The sequence below is a fragment of the Rhopalosiphum maidis genome, chromosome 3, assembly GCF_003676215.2.
Source record: "Rhopalosiphum maidis isolate BTI-1 chromosome 3, ASM367621v3, whole genome shotgun sequence".
NCBI lineage: Eukaryota > Metazoa > Arthropoda > Insecta > Hemiptera > Aphididae > Rhopalosiphum > Rhopalosiphum maidis.
The window spans coordinates 28,500,333-28,523,342 of NC_040879.1; the positions used below are offsets into that span (position 1 = coordinate 28,500,333).

At 25.6% G+C, this 23,010-nt stretch overlaps 1 protein-coding gene across 1 annotated transcript; it reads right to left on the reverse strand.

The window, feature by feature from the left end:
- Positions 1-3,041: 3,041 nt before the first annotated feature.
- LOC113558789 (homeobox protein MSX-1) lies at positions 3,042-14,244 on the reverse strand. The gene is made up of 4 exons (XM_026964330.1): positions 14,107-14,244; positions 6,508-6,770; positions 5,194-5,372; positions 3,042-3,422 (listed from the first exon to the last, which is right to left on the reverse strand). Exons 1-4 carry the CDS (start codon positions 14,124-14,126, stop codon positions 3,228-3,230), a joined length of 657 nt encoding a protein of 218 aa, XP_026820131.1. The 5' UTR covers positions 14,127-14,244; the 3' UTR covers positions 3,042-3,227.
- Positions 14,245-23,010: the final 8,766 nt, after the last annotated feature.

A 23,010-nucleotide genomic window follows, 5' to 3' on the forward strand; every position in this document is an offset into this window, starting at 1 on the left:
TTTTTACAAGAATCGTTGACAATTATGACTTCTATAATATACTTGTTTATAAATTAGACGTTGATATTACTAGAACGACAATAATATAACACGATTTTCAAAATAATCTTTGATAATGTATGATATTATGTCTTAATAATTAAAAAAGTAGATAGATTTACCAAAAACTGTCCATACAAATATAAATCATAAATGTTTGTTTAATCGGTCACTATGAGCGTATTTCGAGAAATATTAACATTTTGGTGTCGTTTAAATATTATAATAATAATAATAATATAATAAATAATTACATATATTTTAGCGGAAAATGTATAGTGCATCTAGAAATAACGGCTTGGAGTATAACAGATGGCAAGATATAATACTCATGATTATATTTTAGACTTATCAGATATACAGAACAAAGGTATATATGCAAAGATAATATTCATGTTATTTACGTAACTCACCTTATATAGCAATCGTCGAGTGGACAACTACAAAAAAACACCAGTAGTAAAAATAATCTGTAAATTATGGATAGATTTCAAGTTTTTAACGTTTTAATTATTAAGAGCCGCATTTTTTTATTGTAACAGTTCAAAATAAATATCTCATGTGCCGAGCAAAATAAACCGTAACATAATGATAATACACTTCTGGCCAAGTTTAGAAATAATTTTTTCCGAAAAATTATCACAGCAGCCTTTTTGTTTATAAAATAAATAACTATAATTTTAGTAATAATGGCCAAACTTAAAAAAATATTGTTCATAATGGATTATCAAGTGATAAACCCATTTATTTATTTTGAAATCGGTTGATTTATGTTTCATAGTAATGTTTAATAATAAATTAATACTAATAATATCTACATTGAAGTGGAAACCCCCATTTTGTACATTTCAACAATCATACTACTAGATTTTTTCTTTATTTAAATCCAATACAGTTGGTACCCTTATTTTATTTTTAATCTTATTCATTTTACGTACTTTTTAATGATCTGAAATTAAACTTTTAAAAACTATAAACTGTTCAGCCACTGAATACGTGTCTTGATTACATATTCGTTGTCAAGAAGAAATATATATATAGTCGTATTGATCTTTTTATTGGTATAGTTTTGAACTACTTTTGAAAACTAAACAAAAATATATTTTTTTGTTATTGTTATACCTTTATTACACTTCGAAATCATCCGTTAAATATAATTTTTTTTAACTTTAACTTACCTAAATAATATTATTAATTTCAGTTGATAAATATCTAAGCAAATGTTTACTTGCAAGTCATATATAATTTCCGTTTTAAAAGGAAAAACACATTTTTATAAATTTAATATAAACAATAATTGTACAACAGTTAAAATATTGTGAAATATAAAAATATAAGTATAGAAAAAAAACAAGACTTACATCCATAATATTAGAGTTATGTTAACGTATGGAGGTAAAATATGATTGCTTACTGTGTTTATCGGTAGTAAAGGTTATCATAACACAATTCTATACGTTACTTTTAAAGAGTTTATATTTTTTTTAAAGTTTAAAAGTAACTTGGTATGTAACTGTGTAACTTTAATTTTTTAACTAGTTAAAAACCAGCCTTGAGTGTAATATAAGTTCATACTACTTATCATTCCTCTATGTATATTTTGATAGTTCAGTTGCACATAACTAACATTTTTTATATTATAATGTTAAATGTATAAAATATAATAAATATATATATATATATTTATTATTATAATAAATATTTATTTTTCGTGTATCTATTTTAAAGTGAATTGTTGTATATTTCAAATGTCCTGGTATCAATTAAAATGTAGTAACTAATGCCAACATTTAAAATCGGCATTATCGCTAATCACTACTCTTAAAATTATTCCATGCTCAATACCATGGTTGTCAATCAGTTGGGACATTGTCCTACTATGCAATCGTACTTTATCCAATATGGTTTGCAACCATAGTTTGATATTGATTTTATAGACTGAATATTTAATAGTGCGTTTAGGTAACGTATAGTAGTGTACAGTGGTAATTTGCCCTCCCTATGCTGTAGTTAAAAGGTACCTATTATTTTTTAGTTTGTTTTTCCGCGTAATACTGTGTGGATGTTAACAGGTGTCATATACGTATATAACGTGCACAACAAATGTAAAACATATTATAATAGTTAAATTTTGGTATTGAATTTTAAGTATTGTAGTAGTTAGTATTGTAAAGGCTATTTTTATCATGGTAGGCTCAAGCATGAAGCAATAACCTGAAATTTGAACAACTGTATAGCAGCGTTAACCATTTAATTCTGTAATATTATGACACGTCATGATTAATATAATTTGAAATTACTACGATACCGTGGTATTACTGGTATTTATGAATATTTTAAAGAATTTCAAAGACATTGCAGATAATAACTGATATACTATAAAAATAAGAATTTATCAAGCTTAATTTTATAGAATTTATAATTTTATAAACAGATACTATTTAGTTTTTCAAAATATACAGTGTCATATAAGTTAAAAATATACATATCTGTTACAGCTGAGAATAAGTGAAATGTTGCCTCATCTATTTATTAATTATAGATTGACAATTTTGTACAAATGTAATCATAAGTAATTTATATCATAAAAAATAGTAAAAAATAAAAATATTTTTACCAACCCGCATTAACAATAGGACTAGAGCAATTTAAATGGTAGGTAAACCCAATTTGAAATCTAATTTAGTCAATCAAAATAGGTATTGCAAATCTGTAAAAATAATCATGATAGGCCACATTTTCAAAATATCGAAATTGTTTTAGCTTTTTGTAAAAATTTAACAACCTTATTTCAATACAAGGTAATATTCATACAATATATTTATTTTTATACAATTTTAAAATATTTACATTCAGTTAAAATTTGCCAACGCTTTAAATTTTGATTACAACAATAGGTACGACAAAAAATTTTGTTTCACATTTATTTGTCACTCAATAAAAATAGTTTAGTCGTTTTCAAATTTACATTAAATTACTTTATATTACATAAGCTTGTAGAGTACGTAATTTAAAACAATAGTCAATACAACGTATAAGAAGCTGAGCTATTGAAAAAAATTGAAATTATATATAAATCACATTACATTAAAATGATACAAACTAATATTTTATGTAAAGTTTGCAGGGAACATTTTACAATTTTAAATTAATTATGTTTGCTAAGATATATTTTATAAGTTCGATTTTCAAGACGAAGAATCATTTCCTTCAACATAAGTGTGTGATGGCATCAATGGTTTGAATGCAGACGTAGATGATATTGGGAGTCGTTGTTGTTGAGAAGAATAGTTAGTAGTGTTGGTACTAGATGATCCAGATAAACTTCCACTGTGATGATCTCTACGTTCTCTGGCCCTACGGTTTTGAAACCATATTTTTATCTGTCAAAAAAACATTATATAAATTATAATATTATATAATATTTCTTAAACAATCGGTTCCTTTAGAAAAAAAAAAACCAGTAAAACCTCATTGCAGGATCATTATAAAATTATTATATTTCTATAACCAATGTTAGATTTAATGATACAATATCAATGCAATAAAATAATATATACAATAAAAAACAATCTCCCAGTTGGCCATTCATATCATGCACCCTTCCAAACACTACATCCTACTCGTCTACCTGATTGGTTCATTTGCAATGTTTGCACCGAAGGCTCTGTTGTAAAACCATCTAGTATACAGGCAATAGGGTTAACAATTAACAATTAATTGGTTTATAAAAATTATAAAACTGTATCGATTTAAATTGATAAATAATAAGTAATTTCAAAAATCAAAAACTATAGTTTCGCTTACTTATAATTAATTAAATTATAAATAAAATAAAATAGTTATTGATAATACATAAAAGGAAATTAAAAATTTAACTTTTGATGCCATTAGTCAGATTTTTTTTATGAAAATAATATAATAAATTTGATACCACACTGCTATTTATTTTAAACAATCTATTATTTAAATATTTATTTAAAACAATTAAATTTTATTTTTTTAGAAATTGTTGGTTTCTTCTTAGTTATAATATTTTATATTCTTAACTTAACTAAATTTGAAAAAAAATAGCAAACTATAGCGTTATATTTTTTAAAAAAAATTTCAACCAATAAAAACTCAGTTAAAAATATTATCAACTAGTTTAGTATTATCGATGGATAATACATTTTGAGATTTTATTTTCCAACATTTTATATGTAAAAATTCATAATGGTTATTAATTTATTATGAAATATTGTAAAACTAATTTAAATGGTACAAAATTTATGATTACACGGCGTTTTGAATAGACTATATAACTACATGGGTATTATTCCAGGCATTTCATAATTATTATTATTAATTATTTACAATTATTATAATTTATAGGTTACCCTTATAAATTTTTTTTATCGGCATTTCAAGAAAAAAAATTTAGAAAAATCAAAAATTTCAATGGTTAAATAAGGGGTAAATAGTTTAAAAAAATTCTAAATATTTTGAAAACTTAATCGTAAATAGATAACGCTAATATAGATATTTAGTGAAAATTTCAAGTATTTACAATGATTCGTTTTTGAGTTATAGCAAACCAAAAAATCGATTTTGTTGAAAAGTGGTTCGTAAAACTTCCCGTTTTTCCATTATTTTTTCAAGGTTTTTCCTGACAATTTTGAAAACTACTAGACATTTTTTACTTTTGAATAATAAATTTATTTATTATATTTATATATATATATACATATTTAATTTTTAGATTAAAAAAAATTAAATACTTTGATTTTTGACGACTATTTAATTTAATAATATTACCATTACAATATATTTACTATTTGAAACGAAATAGCTCATAATCTGTATAATATTTTTATAATTTAAATAAAATTAAATACTTGTAAGCGATTTAGATGTTGGCGAATTCAAAAATCACTCTTACTATATTATAGTTGAGCGATACTCCTAGTTTTTAATTTATTAATTTTCGAAGTAATACAATAAGTGACTATCATAAATTGTGAATATTTACTCAAGTTAGATTCATTTTCTGTAGAGTGGAATGATTTATCATTTTTTTCAAGTTAATGTGATAAGTACTTAAACTGATATATATATTTTGATCATTTTAAGTTTAAATTACTCAAATAATATTAATTTTATACAGGTACTCACTCTGCTTTCCGATAGTCGTAATCTATCAGACAATACATGTACGTCGTTAGTTCCTCCTAAATATGCGCTCCGCCGGAATTCATGTTCCAATACTGTAACTTGTTGAGTTGTAAATGGTATTCTCGGATTACGTCCTGGTCTCCGTTTCTGTCTATGTTGCCCATCCTTCCTTTTTATCCCTATACATTCATATAATATTGTAATAATTTAATAGTAAAAAAAATATATATATTTTAATAAATAATATATTATAAATTATAATATATAATTATTTTATTTAATATAGAAATAGTAAACAATACATACAATTTACATTTTAGCTTATATTTATTTTTATTATTATTGATTTCAAATATTATAAACTATATATTATTTATAACTTATAACAGTTCTAACATATTTATTAGGTTTACCATATTCTTCTATTAAAAAAGTTTTAAGACAAAATAATCACTGCTATATATAAATACATGTTTCTTTTCATTCATAATTAAAATATACCTAAGTCACATATAGTACAATGGAATATATTATGCAATACAAAACTATATTTAGATTGGATGTTTACAGAAAATAAATAAATATGTTATATTATTATATATTGAAAATCAATATTGCTTCGTTTAATCTATAACACAGTTTATTTTTTTAACAATTATAAAAGTTTATTTTAGGCAAAAGCGTTTGTGAGTTTAACAATAACATTAAAAATTGTATAATCAAAATGTTGTAATTTTTAGTGGGTTTGACTTAGAGAAAACCATCAAAAAATTTAATTTACTGATAAATTATTAACATTTGTTAATGTTAACAAATCAAAGATATACCTACTTATACTTATTAGTGGGTTGTTAGTTTTTTATTTAATATTTAATTGTACCACGTATCTTCATTTCTTTATTCTGTCTATCTATATCTTATAAGTATCTATGCTATCTTATATGCACGCTGTAGCCTGTAATCATTATTGTACTACACTTATTATATTTATGTACCTTATAACAATTTACCCTTTGAGGGTGTTATTTATAAATAAATTTTTAGTGCTTAACCAAAACCACGATTGAAACTTACCCATTGTGATATTAATATCTTCTTTTTTAGGCTGTTCTAAATAAAAATTCAACCTTGTTTTATTTTTATATAATTCAGTATTATTTTTCTTAAACAAATAAAAGTAGTTGAATACCTAACTAGTAACTACCCACATAAAATATAATAATATTATATATATTTACTACTGTGTTTATTTTTTAGTATTTTTTATATCGTACATTATGTGTATGCATATAAAATTATGTAAATTTTACTCACTGTCGAGTTTTGGAGGCTTGAATCGTGTACAATACAACCAGTCAAAATGTTTTTTATTTTGTTGTTCAGTATCGTCTTCGGCATTCGTTTCTCCAGCTTTATTCAATATATAATCCACGCTAAATAAAAACATTGGTTTTCTTCTTTGATCATCATCGTTGTGTGTTTTTAAAACTTTATCATTTTCGGGCCGTTCTGAGGTGTTTAAGTTCATTACTGTAGTTTCAGATTCCGGGATTTTCGATAAAATTTGAGGTATTGGTCTATAAAATAAATAAATATATTGTATTATTATAATTTTAAAAACCATAATGTTATGTATTATTTAATTTAATAAAATATATTCTGGCAAAAAAAATTATATAAAGAAAATAAATAATAATATAATAGATCATCATAACCTAACCTAAAAATTTTTCAAAGTTATTATTAGTTATTATTTTAGAACTAAAATATAATTTTTACACGGAATCGCTCAAAATATTTGTCTGCATTAAAATAAAATGTTAATCATTTTTTTAATTTTATTATACATAATATAGGTAATATAATTAAAATAAATAATTATATTTGACATTCAAAAACATTTTAGATATTTTAAACAATAAATATATTTTTTATATATTTTATATCTTTTTTAAGTACTATGATAAATATAATTAGTATAAATAATATAATTTATTTTATTTATTATAATAAAACATTTGTTTTAGATATATTTTTAATTTTAATATTTTATTTAATGTATAATTTGTATATTTAAAAATTTTATATTCAATTTTGACTTTTAATAATAAATATAAATGACTTATTAATTTTATTTAATGATTTATATATATATTTGATGTTTAATTGTCCCCACGTCCATAGATTGACTACTACTATACTATACTATATAAAAAAATAACGCACAATAAAAAAATCAAAACCATTTTACATTTTTGTATCATTAAAATAAAATTTATTTTTTTAAAATATTTTGGTTTCACGATGAAAATATTTTTTTAACAAGATTTATTTTTATCTTTGTATCCTCGTAACAAATCTAAGCATTATACTATATCTTATACTTCGTATTTTTATATTCTATAGTTGTAAAGATATTACCAATTAAATATTATTATTAAAGAGAGGTGTTCTTGATTTTTAAATTATGAGTATTATACAATTCATAAAAGTTTATAATTTAAAATGCTTATAAATTGGTAAAAAATCAAAATATTAAAAAACCTATTCAAGATTTCTTAATACTTATATAATGTTATTGCTTTTAAATTTAATAATAAGTATTAAGTAGATAATTCATTGACAAATCAATTGCATAAAACATATTTACTAATACAGTAGATTATTATTATGTCGAACACCGTTATCTCGAACTACATTTAAATCCCCTTCAATTTACTATTACACCTAATAGTGTTTTTCTCTCGATAATTTGAAATAAAATCAATCGTTTTTCGTTATCACGAATATACAAATAATATTTTTATTACATTAAGAACAAAAACTAAGTAGTACATTTAGTATAGTGATTGTGATTTAACGGGTTTTGTAGTCAATATTTGTATAGTTATTCTTATGTACAAATACAATATAGTGAAATAGAAAATAAATGTAAATTAAAATATGTCCTTATAATTAAATTTACGTTCTTACAAAAACATGAGTAATACAACACACTTTAATGACAAATTAAAAAAAAAATTTTAAATTACGCTTATTTTCCATCTCACTTTATTGTAAACGAATGACTACAAATATTGACTACAAACGCGTGAAATCACAATAACTATAAAATTGAATGTACTTCTTAATTTTTGTTATCACCGTAATAAAAATAATATTTGGGTATTCGAAATGATGAGAAACGATTAATTTTATTTCGATTTATCGAGAGAAAAACACTATTCCATGTAATAGCTTCAAGGGAATTTCAATGTAGTTCGAGATAGTAAGAATTAAAGAATCTACTGTACTAAACAAACTTAGATGACAGATTAAAATAATAATAATAATAATAATAATAATAATTTATTCATTATTGTAGTTTATTAATGTGTATGTAATATTAGTACTTTAAGTATTCAAATTATGCATTTTAAGCATTTACTAATTTCTCCAAGATTTTTAAAGTAAAACTCAAAATCTCGATTTTTTTTTGTTTCCGTTGAGATTTTTACATAACGAGAATATACTGTAATAAACTAATAATTAATTAGTATGCAAAATTTCATATTAAATAGTATTGTTGTTAAATATATTTATAAACCTTAGTTTATCAATAGCTAAGTAACTTTAAGTGACAGTCTTATTAAGCACCTGTTCTGATTTATATATTATAAACTACTGTAAACCTTATTTCAATAACATTATGTTATTATCATTTATTATTAGCATCAATGATATTTTATACATTTTTAGTGAATTTTAAGATATAATTAATTTATTATTTAAACTATTCATAAGGGACTTTAATTAAATTTTAATTTGTAAGTGTTATATCAAATCTTACTATAATGACGTAGTATTTAGGTTTAAAAATTCAAATAGTTTAAAATCTACAGCATTTAGGTACTTTTTTTAATTAATTAATTTAAATATTTTAAACAACCGAAGTTCCAAAATCTTAAGAGTTCAATTTATTTAATGAAACTTGGATGTTTGTTCAGTTTATCATCTAAAACTAATTTAAATTTAATAAAACTATAAAAAAAATTAATGTTTTTAGAATAAATTGTAAAAAGTGATTTTATTTTATTCATAATATTGCAATAATCTAAATATTCTAAATCATAATAACAAATGTATATTTTTTTTTACTTTTTTGACATTTGGATATAGTGAAAATCAAATGCTATGCATTTTATATTCAGTACAATAAATAATTTTAATAAATCTTAAATCTAAATGCATTATCTACTTGGTCGAAAATAATTTATTAATCCAAGAACATAAATGCGAAGTTGTCTAACGAAAAATTATAGTTATGAACCGAATTTATATCACTTATATATTATGTACCTATACTACTATCAATGTTACTAATTAACTAATATCTATAACTACTAATGCTTATAGACTTTAACTATTTTTAAAAGACAATATTGATAGTGTCAAAGCATAACTAGGTATTTTATAAACAAATTTACATAAAGAATAATTAGAATTATAAATTAAACAGATATTATACTATACATTTTAATGGAATTTATTAAGCTATTGAATCTCAATAATACCGCAATTGATTGAGGAATTTTGTAATTTTCTTTAACTAACTAAATTGTGCATTTTAAATAGTGATACTTTTCCTTGCAAAGAACCAGCTTTATTTAAGTAATTTTTATTTTCTTTGTGTATTTATTAACTACAACTGTTACTTAAGATAAATAATGAATATTGATAGCATACTTAACATATATATTAATATGTATGATCACATTATTTTTTTTTTCTTATGAGAAGTTAATTAAAGTAATAATTAGATAATATATATCATGAGTTATAAATAATTACTAATAACTAATATTATACTCCTACTATCACTGATTAATTAAAAATTTAAAGGTATAAAAGTATTAACGATTTTGTTTAGTTTATATAACAAAATAAATAATTTAATAATCATTTATTTTTTTTTAGAAATATTAACGATTGTTTAATTCTAATTTATGTAAAACATTGAATAACACAACGTATGAAAATAATTTTTACATAATATTATTTATGTATATTATTTATGACATGGAAACTTTTGATATAAGAAACAAGAAAAAATATCAAAGTTTAATACAATAATAAACGATAATATGATAATATATTTAGCAAGTGGAAGGAAGAGTATTACAGTAGAACTCCGATTATCCGAACGCCTATCATCCTGACGAGAAAAAAAGATTTAACGGCTTAAAATTTTTTTTTAAATATGTTATTGTATTTATAGTTTATTCTTTTTCAGTTAAATATTATTATAAAATTATTTGTTTATTGTTACAAATTTTAAATTATAGTACATACATATTAATAATAAATACATACATACAATATATTCATACAATTATATAATTATATAATTTTTAATATATCATATTACAATCATCCAGATATTTGCTTATCCGGACCACCCTTGACATTAATTAGTCCGGATAATCGGAGTTTTACTGTATATAAACTTATCTCATATTTTGACACTAGAATTATAGCTTTAAAAGGAAAACTTGATTTTAGTTTTCAATAAAGTTAAATTAGTTCATATTAAGATATTATGTAAACGGCGTATAGCAGCAATCATAGAGCAAACGTCAGTGGATATATTGAATACTCATCAAGATACAATAATATTTTATATATCTTGAATTAGAAAAATAATATTTTGTTAATATATTACGTTTAATATTTAGTACAGAGCACATATTATTATTATCATACCATACTGATTTATACGCACACAAAATATGACATTAAATTTTAATATATTATTATTAAAAGATATTGACATATTGTGTTGTAAAAATGAGTTAATATTATAATTTATAGGTTATTACTATATAGTACATTCTTTAAATAGAAAGAAAGAAATTTCAGGTTTTTATATGTCTTTGATTCAATTTTTTATGCAATATAACATCATATATGTGTTCTAAATTATAACTTTTAAATCCATTTAAAATGTGCATATATATATATATATATACTGGAGTCTATAAAGTGCGTTAGAGTAATACATGTTACCGGAAAAAAATGAACTTTAGTCAATAACGATAATGTCTGATTTATTTTAGTAAGAAATTAACTTCAACAACTAGTTTTTTATAACAACTCCTAAAAAAAGAAGGCATTGATAATACGATAATACAATTAAAAATTAACAATATAATATAATATCTATATTATTTAAGATAAATCATAATCTTATATATTATTAATTATTACATTGATTTTTTTTCTGTAACGTCAATATTTTTAATATTTTTTATCATCACTACTTTTGTTCTCAATAATGTTTGTAGCCAACATATTCTCCACATTTCGGTTGGTGTGTTTAACAGAGCCCTGGCCATGATTATATTAAGGTTTCCCGTGGAAAATGTTTACATCATCATAGCATAAATTTCGATTATAGTATCATTAACAAACTCTATTTTGTTGTCCGAGTGCAGTTTGACTGATGCTCCAAATGTTATATAAATATCTAGTAAATTACGCGCAACTTTGTCCGCACAATTTGTTTTCAATGGTTTAAGTATAACGAACTTGGTAAGGCAGTCTTGGTAATTCATTATAAATCGGAAAACATTTACACTCTGTAATTGCATAGCTATTTAATCCAATTAAGCACGTGAGTTGTATCTATGACAAATGTCTATATTTTGATACAAGTCCTCTTTTTGGGTTTGGTGATTTTTTATGAAAATCATAACATAGACTTAAATAAACCATCATTGTTTTCTTTGTTACATTCGCGTATTTTAACTTAAAGTTTAAGTTCAGAAATTATACAGTATCAGCCTCCGTGACTGATTATTGTATGTATAGAATAAATTATGTCGAACAACTCTTCATTTTTTACATAGTTATAGTGTTAACAAGACGATTTTTACCGTTGATAACAAGAATATTATTCTTACGAACATTGCTATTACAATAATATTTTGTACACTTTTTTTCCAACCGTGGATTAATTAATAACACCTCGCTATTTACTATTTTAATATACAAACAACAATAGTCAATTAAAGGATTTGTTCAAAACGATACCATATAATACGATAACTTTAAATTTGTAAGTTTTATTATAAATTAAAACCATTTACGATATCGTAAAACCGGGTTCATCATATTATACTTTAGGTATCTACCCATGTTCTATAATTACCGATACAGATGGTGATATATATTTGTTTTGATACGGATTAATAAATTTGCCTAATATTATATGGAAATGTTGATAAAACTACGAATATCCAACATTGCCTATCCTTTCCAATTATTGTCAAAAATTAATAGGAATTTACAACAATTCTTAAATTATCGTCTTTTTAGGTAACATATACATCATAACAAACGAATTTCATCCAGATAATATTTAAGAAATATACTAAGTAGTAAGTAGGTACATCCTATGTAAATACATCATTTCATTATCCATTTAATACAGATTTAGTAATTTATAGGACTATCAATATCAATAATTATACATATTTCACACTTAAGATTTTATTAAATTTTTTTTTTATTTTAATCTGTGTACCTGTGTAGTATGTCTTTATGATAATTGAATTATACATATATATTATATGATTAATTTTATTATTTACCGAAATCATTGTTATATTTTTAAGTTTTATTACATATAAAATATATTTCAAAAGTTTAAGCATTACTTATAGGTTACTAATAATGTATGTACAATGTACAGATTATTTACATAATAAGAATTTATCGTATGTGTGTTATATTTCTCATATTTCATTTCATTTATTATTATAAACCAATTAGTTATTATTTCGATGGTCATCACGGTTATAATGACGAAATTATGTTAAAAAGGGGCGCTGGGGTACAAATCAACTAAGACTAAGAAATTTATTGAAATTGTTTTATTTAGATGCAACTTTCCTAATAATTATAATTTTGAACACAAGTATTATGCAGGGTGTTAATTAGTATTGCACTCGGAATACTCAATAGAGTAGTAGTTAAGTAGCGGAAACTTGGGACACCAGATCAATTATAGTCTATAATAGGTGAGATTTATGTTAGATTAAGATTTTCAAATGTTTAAAACTTTGAAAATTTAGATAAAACATCAAAATAATTTTACTTGTTAACTATTTGGAAAATAAATTTACTAAAATAAATTTCGATAAGTATTTCGATTTTAGTTAAATTAAGATAATACAATAAAGTTAAACGGTAAGTAATATATTTTGGATATGTCAACAAAATAATTATACAATAAATAAATTGATAAACTTTATTAGTTAAGTATAGTATTTATTCACTACAACCTATTAAAGTTTAACACATATTTGTAGCGAAGTAAGAATACTAGCTATTTAGAGGGTAGAGAATATGATTTAAAAGTTTGTAGTCAAATATATTATAACGAAGTCAATCAGTGCTCTTGTTACAAGACAAAGTAAACGGAATGAGTGCGAAGTATAAAAATGTTAATCTTAATAGAAGAAAACCTATACTAATTATTTAAAAAAGGCAGTTGAGAGGTAGGTATATTTTTAAGTTTAAAGCGATTATCTATGTTATAGTTGTCTATATAAAAGCGCCAGTTTGAAAACACGTACTCGACTTAATACATTTACTATGTCAAAGGATTGACGGTATAATCGGAGAACAGCGAAATTATAATCTGTTTAGTTTTTATTTTGAACAGTAATAATCAAATCGATAGAGATCGTAATAAAGCGAATGCGTAAAATAAAATTATTGTAAGATTATTTACGCGAACGAGTCGAAAAATAATTGTCGATAATCCGAGGAGAATCGAAAACGTTATGCATTGAGAACAATCGTAGTCGCGAATGAATAAATAAAAAATAAAGCTCGGCTAAGATTACGCGAGAAAGCCTGCCGACTTACCCGTGAGTATTGGGTGACATGAAACCAGTGGGCACGAAAAAATCTGGTTGACGCGCGTGTTATCGCGGTGACTGGTAGCGGCTGTGGCGAGTCCCGCGGAGACTGTTTGTCGGTGACGGTCTAGATGGCTACTGACCGCCGTCGCGGTGGTGCAGATAACACACACAAATCGGCCAAAGATAAATGCGTTATCGAAAAAAAAAAAGAAACGAGTGCACACACACGAATAAAATGTATACATTTTTTTCGGCTACCGCTGCTACTACCACCACCACCACCATCACCACCACCACCATCGTAACCACGGTCGCCGCCTCCGCTTTGGTCCTCCGCGCCCGCGAGGGGATCGGTTCTCGTTTCGAAGAAGGGTAGTGGACGAGGCATTGTGCGCGCGTATTACAGTCGGCAGGCAGGTAGGTGCGGTTTATAACCACACGCCGCCGATGATATACAATATAATAATATTATGTACTACCGTATACGCGACCGGGTTAATTAAGCGGAAATTTTCTATTAACTTGTTGCCGCATCCCCGTGTGTGTGCGCGCGCACACACACACACACACGCCGACCAAACCAGTTTACAGGACGCGGAATAATAAGAATTATTATTATTATTATTATAAAAATCTCCTCCGCGGACCGCACCGCCGAGAATTGGCCATCGATATCCGATGGATTTTTGTTTATTTTTCAATAACCATGCTTCAGTGGCGGTCGGGTATACCACACACACACACACCCGCACACCCGCACACAATACACGCGTACGGGATAGGTATTAGCCGAGGAAGTTATTGGATTTTCGCACGACCGTGTCCCAATTATTCGAGTGTTTGTTATCATGCGTAGTCAGAGATATATTTAGGGGGGGAGGGCTCAAGCCCCGGGCGATAAATACACCTATTCTTAAAGAAATGTCGATTGGGAAGGGGGTGTTTTTTTTATCTGGGGCGCGAAATTCTTAAATACGTGTCTGCGCGTAGTGCAGTATATAATAAATACGCATTGGTATGATAATAAACGTCTATGTGAAAAAGGTGGCCTAGTAGGTACATCCGCGTAAGTCGGCCGGAGACTTGAATGTTTTTGTTTCGCCCGCTCGCCACTATGTAGGTAAAGCGCGCGGACATTACGCAATGTCGGCGAGATGTTATGGACGGTCGATCGCAAAAATATTATGCAAAAACAACGCCGAGGGTCGCCGCCGCAGGGGAAGCAATGAGTTATTTACACTGTCATATTATTATTATTATTAATCTAATCATGGTATTAAGTTTACCGAAAAACCATACCACCTAGGTACCTACACCGGTTTTTATTTGTGTGTTTTTTGTTATTTTTTTTTTGTTTTCACATTACGATTAGAATAGCTATTAAAATATTCAAGACTTATAGGTTTTTTATACTTTGTTCATAGTCGGCACGAACAAACACACATCTCAATAAGGTAGACAAAGAATAGCCGCCTGTTCATACCGAAGACTTCAACAAGCGTTATGAACGGATCAGCGGTTTTTGAAAGGAACGGCTTACTAATATTTTAATATTTATAACATTATATCGTATGTCACGTCTGAGCTACCAGATTTCTCGTAAAATTCATCGTTATTATTATTATTCGTTTCATTTTACACGACTTTTGATTATTATACCGTTGTGTCGTTGCCAGTAGGCACGAACATACGGCAAATAACGTCTTCAATTCCTTTTCCGTTCAGTCAGTGAATATGTTTAATACAGTTGGAGACGCAATGAAACGAAAACTAAAAATTATTAATCTATTCGTACTATTCGTGTACCAACGTCAAGTTCTTCTTATAACTTTTTGAATGGGTATGAGTCATAGCTCATAATTATAATGAAGCGAACCAAGTAAGTTTGGTATTATGAATTATTTATTTTTAATAATAACTATTTATAATATCATAGAGATATTCTTCTAAAACGAACGTATTAACGTGTATAGTGTTATAAATAAATCTAATTGTTCAATATGACCAACAGTATTATTTTATTAATATTTTAGATGTAAGCGAAATATAAAATATATATTGTTTTTTTAACGTTGTCATTGGTCTTAATTTATCGATAATATTTAAAGTGTTCTAAATACTAAATACAAATTTCATAAAGTTTCAAATTATATGATTCTTTATACGTGTCCAGTAACTATATCATTCAATTATTACGCAATAGTAATAAGCAATATTTAAAATGAAAGAAATACAAATATTTGAAACAATTAGAAAATTCTATCGTTTAGTTCTTAAACTACATATCATGTTAAAAATTGATTTACGTAAATATATAAAATAGTAAATTAGATACTACGTGCGTTTGGAATAGTTCAGTATAGTTCATTAGGTAATATATTAGATTTTAGTATGTACGCAAAAAAAACGATACTAGGTAATCAACAGTGCTTAAAACTATATTATAAAAATTAAATAATAAAGATGTAACTTTAAAATTTTAATCATTAAAATATGTTTATATACTAAAATAGTTACTATTTGTTTGATACTGTATTTTCATTATTTTTTTAACATCCAAAGATTACAAAACCTTACTGTGAAGAGAGAGTGGAGACTTGTGTGAAATCCAGGATTATCTTAGTATAAAATTATATATTAAACAATACATCAATACACAACACATCTTAATATAATATAAGATTAGGAACATAACGAAATTGTACACTAATTATTTCTGTTAGTTATGTATATTAGTATGTCAATTATATTCAGTACAAGAAATTTTCATTATGTGACAAAAAATATTTTGTTAAAATAAATGCTAAATTATAGGTGTAGTGTGTATAATACACATATGTACTTTTATAAAAACATGTGTCATGCAATCTTTAAAAGTTCAGTTTACTAGATAACAAAATATTTTCACTGGATGAATCTGGGTCACCAATAGTTTACTAATTTAAAAAGTGCATAGGTTATAATATTATTTATTATAAACTTAAAAATGGTTAAAAAAATATAAAAGTGTCACATGTCTACAAATAGTAGGTACTCAACATTTTATTCAATTATACCGCATGTAAATCGAACAACTTCTGTTTAATTTAAATGTTCTGTTTTTATTTTTTTATTTTAAGCAGGCAGTAATGAATGGCAAGACATAACGCATTTTTAAAAAAAGGAGGGGGCAGAAAAATTATAAATCTATCATTGTTGTTATATAAAAAAATATTTGAAATATTAAGTATATGCATAATAAGTGCAATAATCAATCACAAGGTCCTAATTAAAAAAAATAATATATGTTTTATTATACCTATACTTACATGACTTGGTATGTCAATGTATGTATTTGAATTCAATGATAAATCATTACTTACGAAAACAATTATTGTGAACGGGGACGGACTATCAGCCTATATTTACTTATATATTAATAAGTATATTTTATGATGTATTTATGTTTATACTATAATAATTGATTTTACTATTAGTTAATATTAATACGATAAATTGAATTCATTTTTTCCAAAAACATTGCGTTGATTATATTATTAATATTAAATTATTTTAACAGTATATATTATAATATTTATGTTATATATTAAGTATTGTTAACTTTTGAGTCAATACCAAATCACCGTAAAAAAATATGATAGGTTCGAGGTAAAAATAGGCAGTAGCATAAAATTATTCTATTTTTTTTTTTTTTTAAGAAATTATTGTGTATATAAAATATAACAATATACATTGAAGTTTAAAATCACTAGAAAAAATATTTTTTAATACATTTAAATCTATGACTATCATATAATATATAATTGCCGCTTCATTGAATAATGTGTTGCCAAATTCAGGCATCTGTCAGAAAAATGTTTGCATAATTCATGAAATCAGCAAACAAATGTTATCGATTTCATGAAGTTTTTTCACCGAGGGTTAAGTGTTCAGCTTAATTGCCGATTTTACGTATTCAGTAATGACGTTGATGCTTTCATGAATTCGGCGTAGTATTTATATTATACATTTTTATTTTTGAATTAATTTGCTTATATAATTTAGTAATTTAGTAAAGATACATAAAAATAATAGAAGATAATAATTATTTGAAATTCCACATTCTGTGGTAGGTGGCTAATATTAAAATTGTTAGTTATTACTTATTAATAAATTAATGAATAGAATATTATTCAAAATAATTTTGTAATATTTTATGAATAAATAAATAAATATGTCAAATGAATTTGTTTTTTCACAAACATTTTTTTGGACATTTTTGTAACGTTATTTTCACAGCACAATTTAGGTTCTATAAGTAAACTACAAGGTACAATAATATTATAAAATATAATATTCTGATAGTAATAATTAATAATAATGTTTTAGTAATTTGAAGTTTTGGAGGTCAAGTTTAAATAACTTAAATTTTAAGCATATAATAGATAATTTTGCATCGATTAATGATTTAAATTACTAAAATGTATAAAAAAATGTCTTCACATATTTTTCTCTATTTTAAATATTTATAATTATGATAAAAATGGCTGTGACATACATTTTTAACCACCATGTATCATGTATATTATGTATATTATACCTATATTTAATTTATTTAGGTTGGTACTTATAAATTATAAAACAATATTTATTTAGCTTGCTCTAAAATAAAATAATAAAATACAAAAAATGGAGGGAATAAACACTAAAAAGTATTATAAAAATTATCATTATTGTTAAGATACCATAAAATGCAATAAAAATAAAAATATTACTAACATAGTATTAAATATTAAAATATGTATAATGTATGATTTATAATTTCGAAATATGCAAATCAACAAGTTTTTGAATTAAACAAAAATTAAACAATTTATTGTTACATAATTTAAATATTTTACTGTGAAGTCTTAAAATTGTCTAAAACAATTATTCTTTTTAATCTGTTTACAAAATCACAGCCATGATAAACTCATAATTTTACTAACATCTTACCAATTAACTCTAACATTATCTTACAAAATGAAAAAAATCACTATTATTATTTTAATTTATCATAAACTCATAACCACTACAGGTGTGTTCAATAATTCTACTTATGTAGTTAACACGTGGCATAAAATATTATTTAATTGGCTGACCACTGACTGTTATTTTTTATTCATAGTTAATAGTATTGATAGTATCGCAAATATAATATTATTATTTATCAATGATAAATAGTGTAAATTAGTGATAAATTATTACAAATCACTCAATTATTTTTACCACAAATTAAATTATGTTAAGTTTAATTTATACTCTACTGATGTATCATTATAGGCACCATTATGTATAATACATCTGCTTAGTTATGTTATAACAATTATTTATAATGATTTTTTTGTCATATAAACTTCTTTTATATTATTTTTTATTATATAATTTACTATTTACTAAAACTATATTGCATAATCAAAAAACTCAAAAACTTGGTGGCCATTAAAATCTAAATCAAAGCAGTCTTTTGTCGATGATTAGGGCGTGCAGCTACATACCCTGCACAGTGCACGCCCCATGGCTCCGCCTATGAATACCGCTAATACCAGAATACGTATAATGATAACAGAATTGTTATTAGGTACTACAATAGATTCGTAAGTATGATGGCTTCAATACGCATATTATAAGCTATTATAGACTACATTGTCTACAGTCTACACTAACAAAAAAAAAAAAAAACTAGTGAATTTTAACAACTTTTAGGACTTATTTATCAATTTAAAGGGCTCAAATGTTGATAACTTTTGGATTTTAAGTAGAGCAATAAATGTATTATTTTAGTAAGATGTGTGGTTTTTGATTTTTATACCAATAATCATTCAGTTATCTATTTGAGCTGTAAAAGTGCTTTGAGGATAGCTTCTAGTAGAAAGTTGAATCTTGTAGGTACTACAATTTACTTATCAAGGGGTCAAAAATAAAAAAAATCATCACACTTTTTCAATATGATCAGGAAAAAAAATAAAAAAAAATAAATATGAGGAATAAAAATAATGTTAATTGAATTTTTTTTGCAAAATTAGTATTTAATAAAATATATATGTATATAATGTAATTCAAAAATGAATATAGCTGTTGAGATTTGGATTTTTACCAAATATGTATACATTATAATCTTTTAAACTTGATTTAAAATGTTTAGTGTTTGTATGCTATTTACACATTTTATTTATTTTGAATTTTTTAATATCTCATATATTTATAATATTTTAAGTTGCCTTTCAATTTGCTCCTACCCAAATTCAAAATGATCGAAAATACATCCACATGTTATTTTTTAAGCGTTTATAATTTAAATTTTTACGAAATTCACCAAAATCATGAAACGCTAAAATTATTTTGTAAATATATTTTTATTTTTAATATCTAGAATTTAAAAATTTAATTAAATGATCGAAGTTAACATTTTAGTGATATTCGATATTCAAATATATAATAACGATTTATTTTCTACGGTTTTTTTGTGTTATTAAAAACAAACTAATCTTAAGAACTTGCAACATTCAGCCATCACTTATATTAATTATTATTTTCTATATAGGTGCAATAACATTTTCAAAAAATACAGATTTAAAATACTATACATTATACGACACTTATAACATAACATTTTAAGAAATTTATAATATAGACTTACCATAGGTAAAGAAAGGTGCGATTTCTTTTAGCGTTTAAAACGAACATACTTATTTATTAGTAAGCATCTAATATCGTTAAAATTAGGTATCATCTAGGTATGATTTGACGCTATTTAGGTGTTTACTGATGAATTAATAGGCGTATGTTCGTTATAAATGCTAAAAGAAAAACTACAAACATACCTTTTTTTACCAACGTATTATTTGTGTGATAATATTTAACATTTATTAATATTTATAATATAATATAATTTAATTTATTAATGTTGATATTTCCTATATGTAGTAAAAAAATATGTTACTAAATTATGTTTTTTAAGATTAAGATGTAAAAAAAATATCTCATTGCTATACATATAAGAAAAATCTGAGTACAACAATGATAATGTTTATCAAAAAATAACGTTTTTTAGAAAAAAAAATAGTTTAACTGCCGTATAAATAATAGCAAAATAAATTGCTACAGTTGCAATATATATTATACATCATAGAACAACGTATGATTGAAATATAATAAAATTAAAAACAAAATAAATGAAAACATAATAGTTAGTTGATTTGATGTTAAATAAATAACAATTAAGTTAATTTAGTAGTCCAATAAATAGAAACCCAAAAGTAACTATTTAAAATGTTTTGATTAAATTAATGTTTTAACTTTACTTTAACTTTTTAACTCGTTAATGTCCACTGCCCACTGCCTTGCTGATAGCTTACGGTTTATAAGTCATTTTTCTAAGGGTACATATTGTTATTTTATCAGATAGGTACATAATATTATATATTAGGTCGTTGACATCTGGGACCTACTGCTGTAATGTAATCTGGTAATTTTTGTGAATTGACTTTATTATAATATAGTATAACGGTACAGATGGGAGGTCTACGAATAGCCTATAACTATACATCCGTGTAACGTTAGGTTTTCGGTGAGCTAAGCAAGACGATACTTCACGTCCGGTTCGGTGTGCAATTATCGGTTGCCAAGTCGGGAGAGGTGGTGAAATATGATGAGTCTGCGGGGGTAAGATAATTTCATACGCATAAAATCGCATACTCGTGTCGTCCACTTTGATCGGCGAACTTGCATTATATAATATCGTAACCGCCGGCCGGTGCTATGGGATACGAATTTCGTATAAAATGGCCGTCGGAGTAACGTAATCGGGAGCCACGCGTGATGGGCAAAGATAATCGCCGAAATCTCCCCCCCCTTTCCTTCGCGCCGGTACAATGTGCACACACGCACACAGGGTATTATAACAACCAAAATATATTATGTTTTATAATATAATATCATAATGAAAACGATCGTGGAACCAGGAAGGGGCCCATATAACATTGTACGCACCTAAACCGTGTGCGCACACAGAAGGAGACCTCGACGACCGCAGCAGAGTCCGTTTCGATACGGTTCGGCACTACTGTTGTTGTGTGAAGTGAGTGTTTGTATGTGTGTGTATATTATTATAATGTTATGTGCGGTAATAGTATCGAGACGATACCCTCCGCGGTTGACGTTAACGACCATGTTATAGGCGGAGCGTACACATAACCTTATACCAGTCTCGGTGACTGCCACCGCATATCATGCCCACAGAATAGGGTACCCTTATACCCGTACAATAATAATAATAAAGATCTGCACTCGCGGGGTAGTTTCCGCATTTACGTTCACAATAGACGCGCGCAAACACACACACACACACACACACACACACACACATGCATAATAATTTATTATATTATCGTTATTGTTACACGCGCGTATCGATGGACCGCGTGTGTACACAATATATAATAATAATAATAATATATATAATATTATACCGTCGTTATTGTTGTTTCGGCGGGCCCTTTATGTGCGGTAAACTCATACCTACTCGGCGGCGGCGCGGGGAATCCAATAAAAACGTTTAGTCAAGCGGACTGAATAAAACAAACACTGCCGCGGAAGCCACGACGACTACGACGGGACGGGGACGGGGTAGTACAACAACTATACGTCACGGCCGTGGGTCTTTTGCGTTGCTGTTGTTGTTGTTGTTGTTGTTGTAATAATAATACCAAAACAGAAAATTATAACAACGCCGGCCGAATACGAATATGACGACGGCGGCGATGATGCAGTCGGCGGAGTGTCGTTCACGGTTCGTCGTTTCTATCGCGCCGCGTCCAGAAGTCGACGGGCCCACAATGCGATAATATATACCTGCCAGCCAGAACGCTATTATAATACACGAAAATAT

Coding starts and splice junctions, on each gene's coding strand:
- LOC113558789 (XM_026964330.1), bottom strand. CDS start 14,126: ATGTCACCCAATACTCACGG. Junction 5,373..6,507: donor CAAGCCTCCAAAACTCGACA/GTGAGTAAAATT, acceptor ATGAATGTATAG/GGATAAAAAGGAAGGATGGG. Junction 3,423..5,193: donor TACGACTATCGGAAAGCAGA/GTGAGTACCTGT, acceptor TTTTTTTGACAG/ATAAAAATATGGTTTCAAAA.